Here is a 14,275-nt window from a genome sequence, read left to right as displayed (position 1 = left end):
TAATTTTCTTTTTTATATGCTGTTTTTGTCAGATTTTGGTATCAATATTATGTATTAGTTTAGCTTTTCTAAGAAAAATACTTTGCGAATGTTTCTTAGTCTATGTTCTGGAACAGCTGAGCCACATTATACCTTAATGGTTTGGTTGAATTTCCCTATGAAATCTGGGAGAGACGATTTGATTTCAGTAATGGGCAGGATTAGTCTCCATTTCATTGATAGTGATAACTCTATTTAGATTTTCTCTTCTGAAGTCAATTTCAGTTGATTATGATTATATTTCACTAGAAAAATCATCCATCTCATCTAGATGCTTACATTTATTTGTACATAGGTGAGTAAATTGTTATTCATGATTATTTAATTTTCTCTGTATCTGGGAGGTTATTTTTCTTTATCTTTCCTTGTTTCATGTTTTGTGCTTTTGATATTTTTTTTCTTGATAAAGATACCAAATTATGTATTGCTGGTACTCTTTTTTAGGCAAAAATACAGATCTTAAGTGCGCTAATTCTAATAATTTTCTGTTTGTAATCCATTACTTTGCAGTTCTTTATTTATGCACTTTTTAAATAGCATCTTTAAGCTCTTGTATCACTGTGTGGCTCTTGTCTTTTAGATAAAATAAAACTGCTTTATTTTCAAACAGTTCATGCTACTTTACTGGTCACAGCTTCAATTTGTCCCGTAGCTACATTTTTTCTTCTACATAGTTTTGCATAGCTCTTGTACTGATTCTTTTTTGATTATTAGTAATTTTTTTAGGGACAGGCATTCTTCCTGGATCAGTTATTTGCAGGATGTGTTTGTGGCAGTGGGGGCCATAGTTTAATACCAGACTAGCAGGCATTCACTTCTGAATTCCAGGGTGTGTGACCAAGTGTTTGGGCTTTTACTTCTGCTTTATCATGAGACATCAGCTCTGCAGGCTGCTCTCCAGCAGCACCTGGCTCTCCCATCTTATCTCAGCAACAAAGTGCTTTCCACAAATGTGGATTAATCATATAACTTTTCTTTCAATTTTGCCTTTCCTACTTCTCAAAATCTGCATGTCTCAGAGTTGGTCCACAGAACTTCCCATCACAAACCTGTAAGCCCACTCCCATTATTGCAATATCATTTTCATCTTCTGTGGTGTGCCACTGAAAATCACCGCCTCATCATCTATGCCCCAGATCTATGACCATGGAATCATCTCTTGGATTCTTCCCTGTTTGATCTTTACAAAATTGTGACTTTGGCTTATGGGCTTATGGATGTCTTCTAGTTAGAGCAATTATGGAGTTTACATTTCTTTTTCTCATTCTCCATAATACTTTTTGGTGATCAAAAAGAGAGTGGAGCAAATCATGCTTGATACTTTCATTAGAACTCTAAGATGCCTATCAAACTGATTTTGAGAGGCTACTCTCTGCATGCATTTTTCAGAGACACTGGTTTTACCTTTACACAGATGCAAACAGAGTGGTTAACCTCCTTGCATTATAATAGTTTTCCCAACCCAATCCCACTAACACAGCTAGGACAAAAAGACTGGTTTTTAAACAACAGTTGGAAGCTATTACGTCTTTCAGATAAGCCTAGACTGCTTTTTGGCAAACTAATACATCATTTCATTACCATCCCAGTACATCCCAGATAGAGAAAGCAGGTGTAAATTCTACATGTGGCTTAAATTCTCACCTGCTTTCATTCAATTCAATAGAAAATAATAAATCACCATATTCAGAAAAAGAAACAGGTTGACAGAAAACAGGCGTATTTTTATACCATACCCCAAATATATACAAACTCATATATTTACTCAGCTATTTTAAAGGGCCTACTCTTGCTCACTCCCTGGACAGCTAAATGCTGAATTGCTAAGTTATTGGTATTTGACATCATCTCTTCCCCGACATGTCCCGGGTTTGACAGGTTCCCATGATTCACTGGGCCAGTCACCTCGTTACTCATGTTACTCATTTACCCAACAACGTCTGGATAATCATTTAAAATTCACATCATACACTAGCTGCAAACCCTCAGATTCCACATGAAAATATTTGTTCTGCTTGACAGACTCTAAGAGCATTTGGAAGCCCACTGGATGGCTTACCTATATTGTTCACATAATAGTTGTTATAATTAAATTTATCATCTTTCTTCTGAGTTGGTTTGTATATAAGAAAAGAAGAAATGATTACTGAGAGGCAAATAATGGGTAATATCTCTTATGGGCCAATTTGGTTCCATGAATAGCTCACCTCACACATGCATAGTATGTATTAAGTCCATTAGTGCTTTGAATTAGCTTCAGAAAAGGTAATACTCCACATAATTTACCCAGTCAAGGGCATTTTCACCTGCTGACAAATTTACATATTTCCCAATGTCATTAGGTAAGAGCTAGTCATCAGAATAGCAGAGGTGCAATCAGTAGTTAGTTCATTTATTTGACTTCATCAATGTTAACATTAATTATAGTCTAAATTATATTTAGCAATTGTTGTCTTTCTTAGACAGAAAACTATATTACTATTTCAAGAAACTATAATTTTGAAAGTCCACAGCAGAATAGGATAGATGCTTTTTGAATCATCCTGGAAGGATTAGTATTTAAGATGGCTATATAGAAAATCGTTTGCATGATTCCAATTTGAATATTATTTATACATTAATTTGACAGGATATAAAATCAATTGCCTAATTATTGGTTAAATTTATCAAAGAAATTCTACTGAAAGGTGCTTGATTATGCTGCATAGTTATGATAATATAATCAAATTTCCTTTCAGACATAATTGTCTGACCAATTTTGCTTCCAGATCCAATTTTCCCCCTCACTCTTGAGATGGGCTTTTTCACTGTTTCCCCTTTAAAAGTAAAAAAATAGCAAGGACTGTACATGGTCATCCTGTAATATTTGGTAAGTCCTTTCCACGCTAAAACTGTGTACTTAAACACAGACCTAATAAGTAGAACTGCGATAACTTAGAATGCTGTAAACACAGATCATGCTGCAATCAAAAAGAGGTGCCCATGTCGGTGTTTACAAACCTGATCCATATGGCAGGAAGAGATCTGTAAGATGCTACAGTTTATCAAATCAAGTTCCCTAAATCCTAGCTAGCAAATTCAGCATCCCTCATAAACAGTGAATTACCCATACAGATGTTTGCTTATGAAATTATCAACTATGGAAGGTACTCTGCTAGGAAACACAATCTGTTCGGCGTCAGATTGAAGAGAAGCGCTGTATCTGCATTTTTGACTCTTGAAAGGATGTAATTGATAGTCTGTTGATATTTTTAAGTAAATTCTTGCTAAGAACAAATAAATCATACCACTGCAGAACAAATAATCATTGAGCATGCATCCTCAGCTAGTAGCATTTAGTGCATGCTGCTCTCCTTGGCTTAACTCTACCAGAAATGATTACTCTAGGACCCATAAAACCCTCCAGAGCTAGAAAAGAAGCTGCTGCTGCCACCCAGATTATTACATACGAGCAGCTTAGGAATCCCTCATATGATAAATGAATTGTAACTGCAGAACGCCATCACTAGGGCCAGAGTTGTTATTATTTTTCATTTCTGTTTGTACTCGAGGGTAGCTTGACTCTAAAGAGAAAATGACATGCTGATGGAAACAGGTACGCAGGATTGACTGCGCTGCACAGACTGCTGCCTTTAAGTTTCTGATCTGTAAAATTTATAATAAGCAATAATATACTTGACAAGGAGCAAAGCCATCTGAATTTCCACAGCTTGTCTTATGGGAGAAGGGCAGGTGGCAGGAAAGGGCAGGTGGTGGGAAAGGTGTTGTGGGCTGGTATATTCTGGTTTGTTGGAAAAACTATGTGGAATTATTTTGGCATAATTGAATGTGTATGAATTAAGGAAGCAACAGAAGCTGAAATGAACTGTTGGTTGGTGCCATTTTAATGTCAATCATAAAATAGACCAGAGCTTATGAAATAAGGATGGGGTCAGGTAAGCCAACAGGAACAGAAAGCAGAAGGAATGGACAGCATGAGGGTCACTGAAACCAGTTGTTTTCCCTGGGAACAAATTACTAAACTTCTCTGGGTATCTATAATAAGTAGCTAATAACACAATCTTTCAGCTTTGCTGTGAAAAGTAAATGACATGAAGTACTTAAGAACTCTAAATGCATAAAGTGGCACAGTACTATTTATATTTTTAGTTAGTAGCAGTAATTTGTTATTGCTACAGTTGTATTATCTGAAATGAGATTTGAAAATATTCAAGATGGTGGGAAGAAATAACTCATTTCTAAGACCGGCTCGAATTACGTTAGTTTGCTGAGATCCCCAGTTACAGTTGCTGGAAGTAAGTCTGCCAAGCCACCCAGGCCATTTGTTTTGAATCCAGAGCTTCTCATCATAGGTTTGTGACAGGGCAGTGGACAGTTAAGTGCAAAGTGCAAAGTGAAGACCACATTCTCCTTCTGCTTCTGCCATATTCTAGCCTTACCCACAGAGGCAGGTCATGTATAACCTCTCTGGGCCCCAATTTCCTGAAATAATTAGGGACTACCGTGTTTCCTGTAATCAAAATAAGAGAATGAGGTTCAAGTACTCTGAAAGGCGGTCACGTGCTAGGACACAAGGTCACCATATCAGGATAAGTGGGCCCTGGAAAACCAGACAACATGGGCTCTGGGGTAGAATGAGAAGCAGCCCCAGTGTGGGAAGAGAAGGAGGAAGGTGGGTCTGAAGGGGAGAAATGGTGAGAGGAACTTTCAAAGGAAGCCCACTAGTTTGAATTTGAACAGTTTTGAAAAGGGGGGTGGGGCGCCAAAATCCAGTACATTAGGCCAAAGTATTTCCATTGCCTGAGTACTGAGGGGCTGAGAGCAGGGAGAGGCCAGTGGTGTCGCACTTGGTTAGTTAAAGACTGACCCAGTGTGAGATGAAGTGGCTTGGCCTGACAGGCTGTAGAGGGTAAAAAGGGGGAGTCAAGGACATGGGGGAATTAGGTGAGTGGACGGACGCGCTCTCTCCACATCACACACACCAATAGTGTGCACACTTTACAGACTCTTTCATGGTGGAGGGAGGGCGGTGGGGAGGATGAAGAATGATGCCCTGTTTCCCAAACGAGGAAAGTGAAAAGCCCTACAGTTAGGAAGTGATATCATGTCAGGAGCAAGTGGAGGCAAGATCTCATCTGGAGCTAGTGTACCTTCCTCCACAGAGCCCCCTTCACTGAGAAAGAGAGAGCGTGACCTCGCTCTGGACTCTGCTTAGGTGGAAAAGCGCTGAGGGGGTCAGAGAGAAGAGGAGAGACAGAGAAAAGTTATCTCCCCACCCTCGCTAGAAGGAGGCAGATGGGGAGCAAGGTGACCACCAGACTTACTGTGGAATTGTCCACAGGGCTCCAAGGCCTGCAAACAGGCACGTGAACTTGCCAGAACAAAAAATGTTCAGTAAGCACTCTGTTGTGCCATGTAATGTGGTTTATAAAAATTTAAGAATAAGCCATAAACTTCAGAAAGCTGATTTTTATTCCAAGCATGGGGATTGAAATGTGTCATTCTTCAATAAAGGAAAGCCTACTCATTAACGGTATTGTCAATAAAACAAAACAAAACAAAAAAGTCCCCCAGAATTCTATACAATCTATAGCCCTTCAAAAAAATAAAAAAGCCATTCCTCTAGATTCTCTTTCAAGAACAACAGAAAGTCTTTTGTTACTTTCTTAAAGGGTGCTATCTTTTATGAGCTTATTAAGGCAACTATTTTTCTTTTCGTGTTTAAGTGACATTCTGTTGTTTCTCTAAGTGGCTCTTCCGGCAGACTGGAGTTGCCAGGCTCCGCCAGGTGTCCAGCTGTCTTCCCTAGCTCAGTCACTGTATGGGCCACCTAGGCACTAGGGCTGGGCTGCTCTGAAGTGCAGAATTTCAACTGTCACAAATGAGGTGGTGATTGTGAAATGGGTCTGACATTCTTTGGGGAGTTCAGAAAAGACCATGGCCTTAATTTGGAAAAGCAAGACTCCTGTAGGGACTAGATGGAGAGGTTTATTTCAGCATCACCTTTTTTTAAAAAGGCAGGTGGCCAGGACCCTCACAGTCTGGTGTATTGGGTACATCAGAGACATCTACACCTGAGGCAGGGAGCAAGTGGCTGGGTTCCCAGGGTGCATCACGCTGTGGATTTCACAGCAGCTGCCCACATTCCCTGCCCCCCGACCTGGATCCTAGGGACAAATGTCATCAGACTCTTCTCTTTAACAGTCAACAACAATGATCGATCTTGGGCTGAAAAAAGGCACAAGAATATTCATAGTAGGGGAAATCAGATGGCCAGTCAGCTAGATGACAAACAGGTTTCTGCTCTTTTTATTCCTTTGCGTGTATTTCCACAGGGTTTGCTTCCAGCACTAAGGCACTTAGCAGGGGATGTGTTGGGGGAGCAGAGGAGACTTGGGTAAGTGACTAAAGGGGATGCAGCATTTTCACTGGCACAGAGGTTGTTTTCTTTCCTCAATGGAAAGTTGGCACAGTTTTCTCTGGGCCACACTGACCATTTCGCTTAATAAGAAGCATTTATATACAGCTAGACAGCTTATAACGGAATTAGGACAGGCATTATTGTCCTCTTTTACAGACAAGGAAGGGAGATTCAAAAAGATGAAGTTATCTGTCCAATCACAGAAGTGACAACTGCTGGAGACAGAACTCACTCCACAACTCCGAGTCTTCATCACCTTAAGATGCCAGCAGCCAGAGATGGGAGGGAGATACATGCTTCTGCCTTGGCTTTGGTTTTTCCTTTTGGTTTAATCACGTATTTTGGGAGAGGTTGTTGCCACCTTTAGCAGCTCTGTGCTGCCTCCATGCCATTCTCATGAACCAAGTCACACCCATGAGGAACATTTCCCACAACTTGCCATCATTCTCAACTCTCTCCTCATCTCCTCCCCTTCCTCCACCCTGCCACATCTCATCCATTCATTACAGGCCACGATCTCCATGACCCGGTCCCATCAACGATGTAACATGGGCAGCAATGGGGCTGACCTGAGATCCCAGAGAACAAAAAGGCAAAGGTTGCAGGTAGGATGCTTGAATAAGGAACACTTCCCAAAGGAGGTGGGATGTCTCTGTTCAAAACCTCAAAAGAAAGAGCCAGAATGATGCAAGAAGGGGGCAGATCAGGAGACTAGCTTGACTAGAGAGGGAGAAGTGAGAAATGAGACAGGAGATGTGAACAGAAGAGTCTTGAAGTGGAATGCAAGGATTTCCCCATCATGACACTCCTGGAAACAGAAGAGGAATTACGTTAAGCAGCTTAGGCAGATATATTACTTCATTATTCAAAGGCAGAGAAATAGAGGTTTAAACTCACCCGCAAGATTTCTTCAACACAGCTTGGGTCACTGGGAAGGCTTACCTAAAACAAAATAAGCAAACAAAGAAAAGAAAATGAAGCATAATCTAGTTATTCTCAGTAAAGCAGATAGTATAATATTTTACCTTGTGGGAAAAAATGTAAAGAAAGTAAATATAGCAGTAGATGTGGATTTTCCTCCCTAGTAAATACAATGCAGTAAATATCAGCAAATGGCCAATTTTGTTTTCTTTTAATGAAGCAGTAAGACCACACTGCAAGATGCGGAGACAGCCTTGTTCTGTCACCAATTTGCTCTGAGATGTGGAGCCATCCTTCCCCATCACCTGGGCTTCTCTTTGTTCATCCTTCCAAAAAAAGAGCTCACCTTCCTGATCTTTGAGGCCTCTTCCATTCTCTGACATAGTAGTTCACCATATTATTCATAACCACAGATTTATAAAAGAAGTTAACTATATGAAACAGTTTTGTGACTAAATTAGGTCCCCTTTTAATTCAGGAGTCCAATCAGATGCCTACAATTCTTGTCCAAAACACTAAGGCCAAACTCTTGTATAAATTGCATGCTTGCCCTGGCACGCAGAATCTTACAAATATCCACACTGAATGCCATGGGCTTTTTTTCTCAGTGTGACTCACACCTTCCTAATCAATCAAAATTCAACCAACTAGCAGAACTGTACTGAGGACTTACTCTGCATCTGGCACATGCATTTTCCTCCAGGAGCTCCATAGTCAGTGAAAGCAAGAAGTCAAATGCCAAAGAGTGACATCAAATCAATAGCTGGGCGTGATGAGGGACCTGGGAGTGGGACCACTACCTGGAGGAAGGCCTACGGGGCATGCTGTCGCCTGTGCAGGTACGGGCATTCCCCAACCTTCCAAACTCTCTCCTTCACACCTTTACCCACTCCAGGTTGGCAATTTGATCACCTCCACTTCCCTCCAGTTCCAATAGGGAGAACATTTGGTTTTCATTCACTGCCTTGGGAGGTGAAAGGCCAGTCCTGTAAAGAGAGCACTGCCACAGGGGCTATAGGTTCCAGATCTCTCACAAGGGCAATTAAGTCCCAATCCCCTAGTTACTCTGATAAGATTCAAGTCTAAATACAACTATATTTGGGGAAATGGGGGAGAGAATATGGTATCAGTTGCCCTCAATCTTAAAAAAATACAATTATCAATAAATATGAAATAAGCGTAACAGTCACACCTGTACATACTGATACATTAATTTCAACCAATGTGTATTCTTCTTCTTTTTTTTTCTTCTTCTCCATATAAAAGTTGCTGCTCTAAGCACCAGAAAATCCCTAGTGAGGATTAGAGAGTCACCAGCAATGAGGGGGCCATCTAGCCTGAATCAACTGGTATGGTTCCAGTGTACATGTCTTATTCTGGTGTCCCATTTCATCCTCAAAAATGTCCCGATTTGGATGATAAATTATATAGTCATCCTTCCAAGAACACAAATACTTGAGTACTGAGTGGGAAGTACAGTAGAAGGAAAGGCTGACAAACTGGCCGGGCAGACATTGTAAAGAACTTTAAATACAGGTTTTTGATAAGCAACCACAGGTGGTTTGATCTAGCAGAGTTGATTCATTCATTCATTCAACAAATCTTTTTTTAAGGGCCAGGCAACTGTGCCACCAGGCTCGTGTTCAACAAAGATGCAATGGGAAGAAGCAAAAGGAGGCACAGTTTCTCCCCTTGTGGAGTTTGCAGACTCAGGAGGAAGGGAGGTGTGAAGAATCACAGTTAACAGACCATTATAACCAGTCCTGCAAAATGAAACATTCTGTGTCCAAATAAATGTAGACCAACTTCCGTCTTGGCAGTCCATGATGCAGATTAAAGGCTCTGAGACATCTATCAAATCAGTTTAAAGCAGCATATTCCCAACTTTCTTGACATTGAATTGTTGGGGTTTTAGTTCTCTCTTTTTTTTTTTTTTCCAATTAACAATGATCACTGTTCCATAGAATGGGTGTTTGCAGAATATATGCTAGAAGAGACTGGTCTAACATATTACAGGATTATAGAACTTAACTGATGATTCATAACAGCAAATAAACTCTCATTTCATTGCTCAAGGCTCCAGCAACTGTATTTTCTAAGACAGTTGTTGAACTAATGTATATCTTCCTGAAACACAAAGGTCAAAATGATTATAGCCAAGACTTAAATTTTCAGTATAGTTGTTGCACTGAATCAGCTGGGCTGCCCAGGCTAAACATATATGGCTCAATCTCACACAAAAAAAGTCTTAGTTTTTTCTTTTTCTATGCAAACACACAAATGTTAACTTTGGAATAAAAATAGGAAAAAATATCAGGAACATGCAGACACAGCAAGAATATTTGCCTGTGTGTCTAAAGAGTTGGGTGGGAGGCCTGGCCCTTTCCCTCAGGAATAGGACTTTATCACCTAACCCTCTGAGTTCCAGTTTGCCCAACTATAAAAATAAAATTTAGTAAAATAAAAGAACGATAATAATAATACCAGCTGTTTTCAAATCTCACAGGGTTTCTGTGAGCAGCAAATGAAATATAAGGTATGCAAACCTGCTTTGTAACCGGAAAAGACCCATGTAGTGCGTCAGGTTATGAACCCCTGCCCTGCTGGTCTCCTAACTGCATCTTCCGAAGCCCAGTCTTCTTGTCTGCTCAAGGTAAGATCTGACTCACTCTTGCCAACTGCAAATATCATCTCTACACCTGGTATTATAAATATCCATTTCCTTATGGGGAAATGCTGTCAAAATACAAAGAGTTGTGGACTCTGGGGAAGAACTCTGCAGACACAAGCAGGCAAAGAAATATGCATCCATACCAAGTGTTCAGATTTTTTTTCTTTTTCAGAAAATACTGGAATCCAGCATTGACATGGAGTCACCAGTCCCACAAACTCATCTAGCCCTGCCCTGCGGATCTTATCACCGCCAAGACCACATTTGAGCTGTATTTCCTCCCCTCCCCTGCAAATGCTTTTGAATTAACCAGCGAGCATTTCCTCTGTGCCTAGAAGAGTGCTGGGTGAGGGGGGTCAGCGACACAAAGAACTATCAGACTTGGCCACTTTCTCTCAGAGGTAAACGTCTAGATGGGACAGGAAAACAAACAATTAGAGACCCACTGGGAGGTACATTGTCAGGTGCTGGTGACAAGGGTAATAGGATCACATTCATTCGCCCGTCCGCCTATTCATCAGTTCTCCCATTTATTTCTTTAGACAACAAATCCTGATTGAGCTCACACTGTGCTCAGGATGGTTCCAGGGGAGGATTTAAAGACACCGAAGGCAACGTAATTTCTTCCTTTGCGGCTCCACATAACTTGGGAGAGACAAACAGTTACGGAGCAAACAGACAGTACGGAACAGGAGATCTGACTTGGGTGTCAGGGAGAGAGTACCTACCGGGTTCACGGACAGAGCCACGTCCGACAGGAGCTCCCAGCCGCCGAGGTCCCCGCCGTAGTCCTCGCCCCACAAGGGGGTGAGAGGCCCAGGATCTGACATGGCCGAGCAATGCCGGGCCACTCTGCGCTCTGGACAGAAGCTGGGCTCAGGCTGAGGGCTTGGCCCCGGCTGCCCGTTGCTCTCTCCGTCTGTCTGTCTGTCTCCCACACCCCTCCTCCTCTCGCAGGAACTGTGGAGGAGTCACTCGGACAGGTGTGACAGGAGACAGGAGGAGAACTAGTGGGGACACTGGGATTAGAACTGCTGCCTGATGAGTTGCCAAGCAGCCGCTTCATTCCAGAGCCACCTTCCCTCCCTTTCAATGCACTCTTGAGTATTCAGATAGTCCACAAAGCGCAAGTTAGCCACTCAGAGCCTGCGTCCCTGTGCATCCCCCTCTCCGCCCCCTTCTCCAGGAGCAGAAAGCAAGCGGCATGCCGCCCGGGAGGCTGTGCTCTCACTCCTGGCCCCAGACGACCCTCTCTCTCAGTCTGGGCACGGATGTGGTCCTCTGAGGGCCAGGAGGGGCGGGCGTCCGTGTCGGGCAGGTGTGAGTTGACCGAGAGCCCTCCAAAGTGCCTACCCTCTCTGCGTGTGACAGTGCAGGCGGCCACCACATGTAGCCACAGGCAGACCACGCGCAGATCATCTGCCTGGTGATCAAGACATATCCTAGGAAATAATCAAGGTACCTTTAAATCATCAAATATTCAATTAACTGAAGCAACAATAAATGAATTGCATAGGATATTTTAATCATTCTGGAATTAATCAGTTTGGAGCATACTTCTTGGCGATTAGGGTAATACAAGATATCAAAAATACCCTGATTGTGGCATTGAGAGACACTAATAGAAAACATGAAGATTCATGTGAAACATTAAAAGAGTCATGATCATCACATAGTTAACTGGGGGGAGTGTGATGCGTGTCTCTGAGCACATTATTATTAAGGGATTGCGAGGGAAGAGAGGTCAGTTTTTCTAAAATCATCCTTTTGCCATCAGAGTGCCCTATTCTACCCACATTTCACCTTGACAAAGACTTCCCCCAGTGAAAGTCACAAATCTCACGTTTAATTGCCAGTGAATGCCTGGATTCTCCCAACAAGCGCAAGTGACACTGAGTGACACATCACTAACTCCAAAATCCATGCTACTGGCCCAGTTAAACAATATCCATGACTGACACTGCTGGCAGCTTCCAAACTAATTCCATTTGTATTTTCAATAACAAATTGGCACATTCATCCCCGTGATTGACAGACATCCCCTGACACGGCATTACTAACAAAATGCAAACAGGTTATGATATTCTACTAAGAAATGAGTTTTCCATCTTTTTTAAATGTTTAACCCTCATGATCGGTCATTTGTGCAAACAAGGAGCAGCAGCCTCTGAAGTTCCTATTTGCACAGGATTTGAGATTTCCTTATCTCTCTTCCCCATCCAGCAAGTCCCTGATAAGTTCGGGTTAAGACCTTTCTGTCCCTGGTTTCCTGTCACATCTTAACCTGGCCCTGTTCTAGTTTGTATGCATAAGTCTCTGGTTAAACAGGAACAGTTAATATTACATAAACTGCAGACAGAAATCCTCAAGTGATAGAACTTCAATCAAAACAAAAAAGATTTCACAACTGTGACTTGGTCCAGCCAACCAGCTCATCTTCCCATTTCATTTTAATATAGCAAAAGTCCTGGGTGTCCAAGGAGTTGGTGTTTAAAATACTGCTTCCAGCTAATTTTAAAGGGCATCCCATGGTCAAAATACCTCATGTAAAGCAAGCCAATATTCACTATTCCCTCTAAGAAGAGAAGCAAGAAAAAAATAGAGCATGAAGATTAAAGGAATTTATGACTTAACATTTTAAGCCAAGTACAGGAAGTGACCCTGTGTCTAGAACCTTACATGGAACTAAAACTGAAAAGGAGGACTCAGCGATCACATTTTATTTATTTGAGCAAATCAATAGGATCATTTACCGTATTTTCTGGGGGTGTAAATAGCATGGGCTTTGAAGCTGGACAGACTTGAATTTTAATCCCAGCTCTGATACTTGGTCTGTGAACTTGGGCAAGACACTTGAACTTCTTTGAGCCTCTGTTTCTCTGTCTATATAAGGGGAATAAAATTCCACTTCAAGGACTGTATGAGGTTGAGATGAAGTGAGGCATATAAAAGCACCTTAGCCTGGCAGTGGGTGTATCTGAAGCCTCCATCAGCGCCTTTTATTCTAAGTTCCCTCTAAGGCTCTTGGAAAGTCAGCACCCTGAGCCTTGGGACCACTGAGTACCTAGTTTAGTCCCCTTGGAAACTGGCCCTCATGACATCTTGTGAATGCCACTAATTGTGAAATCCTACTTGGGGGCCCAGTGTATAACGAGCCTCAGGCTGCTGCTCCATCTGGTGGCTCTTACTGAAGGTGACAAAGGAGGCTGGAGATGGGACTTGAGGGGGTAAGACAACAGAAAGCCAAGGGGGAGTGGGGGCGGGGTGGGGGAGGGGAAGGGTGGGCTTCATTAGGTATGGGCAACAGCAGAATGCATATGCAGAAAGGCCCATCATCAGCCCGAGGAGGACCTAACGGCAGATGGAATTTAAAGTGAAGAGTGCTTAATTCAGTGGGCTCTGAATAGCCATTAGCTCACTGTTCATTTATTTGGTCTAATAACTAGTTTCTATAGAAGAATGAGGTATAAACGGGGAGTGGGGTGACAGTCTTAAAGAAAAATAATGTACACGTCTAGAAAGATTACACTAGGAAACCAAGAGCCCGCCTGGAAGATGCTGGCTGCCTGAGCCCCAGTTCCCCCAGGACGCCCTGCCTCTAGTCACCTGAGCTGGGCAGGGAGGTCGCTCTGTTGGCTGTATCTGCTCCCAGACACATGCCTGGGCTGTGCTGGGTGGGCTCCTCAGGGACAGAGCCCCTCCCCCCCATTCTCCAGGCCTTGTCCAGGTGCCTTAATCTAGCTGCTCTCACTCAAGCTGCACCCTCCTCCTCCTCTCATTGCTGGCTTCCCACACTCTGACCCAATTTGCTTGCCCCTTCCTGCCTGTGCTCTTCTTAGCCTTCTGTTTGCTCTCCGTGTCTGCCCTACAACCCAGAGACCTTCCAGCCATGGTCCCTGCCTTTTGAAATTCCTAGGCATGCCCAGGACTCCTCAGGGCTCGCAAGATGCCCACTTCTGGCCAGTCCAGGTCCTAGCGCTGAAACCAAGGACCATTTAAGATCAAAGTCTTGATTCCATGAAATCCCTACTTAAGGCACTCCTATTAACATTATTGGCTATCTTGTGTGCAGGTCCATGATCTCTTCTAGTAAAAGAAGATACTGTAAAAATACAGATGTGCAGAGTAGAGTCATGTAAGGCAATTTCTGAACCCCTATCCTTGGCCATTGTAAACAAAGTTAACAACACATGATCTAAATATATAAAAGTGATGCATCAGGA

General features: G+C 42.4%; 1 protein-coding gene across 1 annotated transcript in view; it reads right to left on the bottom strand.

Annotated features, from left to right (window-relative positions):
- AFF2 (ALF transcription elongation factor 2) overlaps window positions 1–14,275 on the bottom strand; it is a 357,949-nt gene that overhangs the window by 193,375 nt on the left and 150,299 nt on the right. The window contains exon 3 of the mRNA XM_055564516.1: window positions 7,358–7,402. Coding sequence (XP_055420491.1) covers window positions 7,358–7,402 — 45 coding nt within the window. The remainder of the gene's footprint in view (window positions 1–7,357; window positions 7,403–14,275) is intronic.

The sequence above is a fragment of the Bubalus kerabau genome, chromosome X, assembly GCF_029407905.1.
Source record: "Bubalus kerabau isolate K-KA32 ecotype Philippines breed swamp buffalo chromosome X, PCC_UOA_SB_1v2, whole genome shotgun sequence".
Taxonomy (NCBI): Eukaryota; Metazoa; Chordata; class Mammalia; order Artiodactyla; family Bovidae; genus Bubalus; species Bubalus kerabau.
Note: the sequence above shows the minus strand (reverse complement) of the source record. Positions and strands in the feature narration are given on the sequence as shown.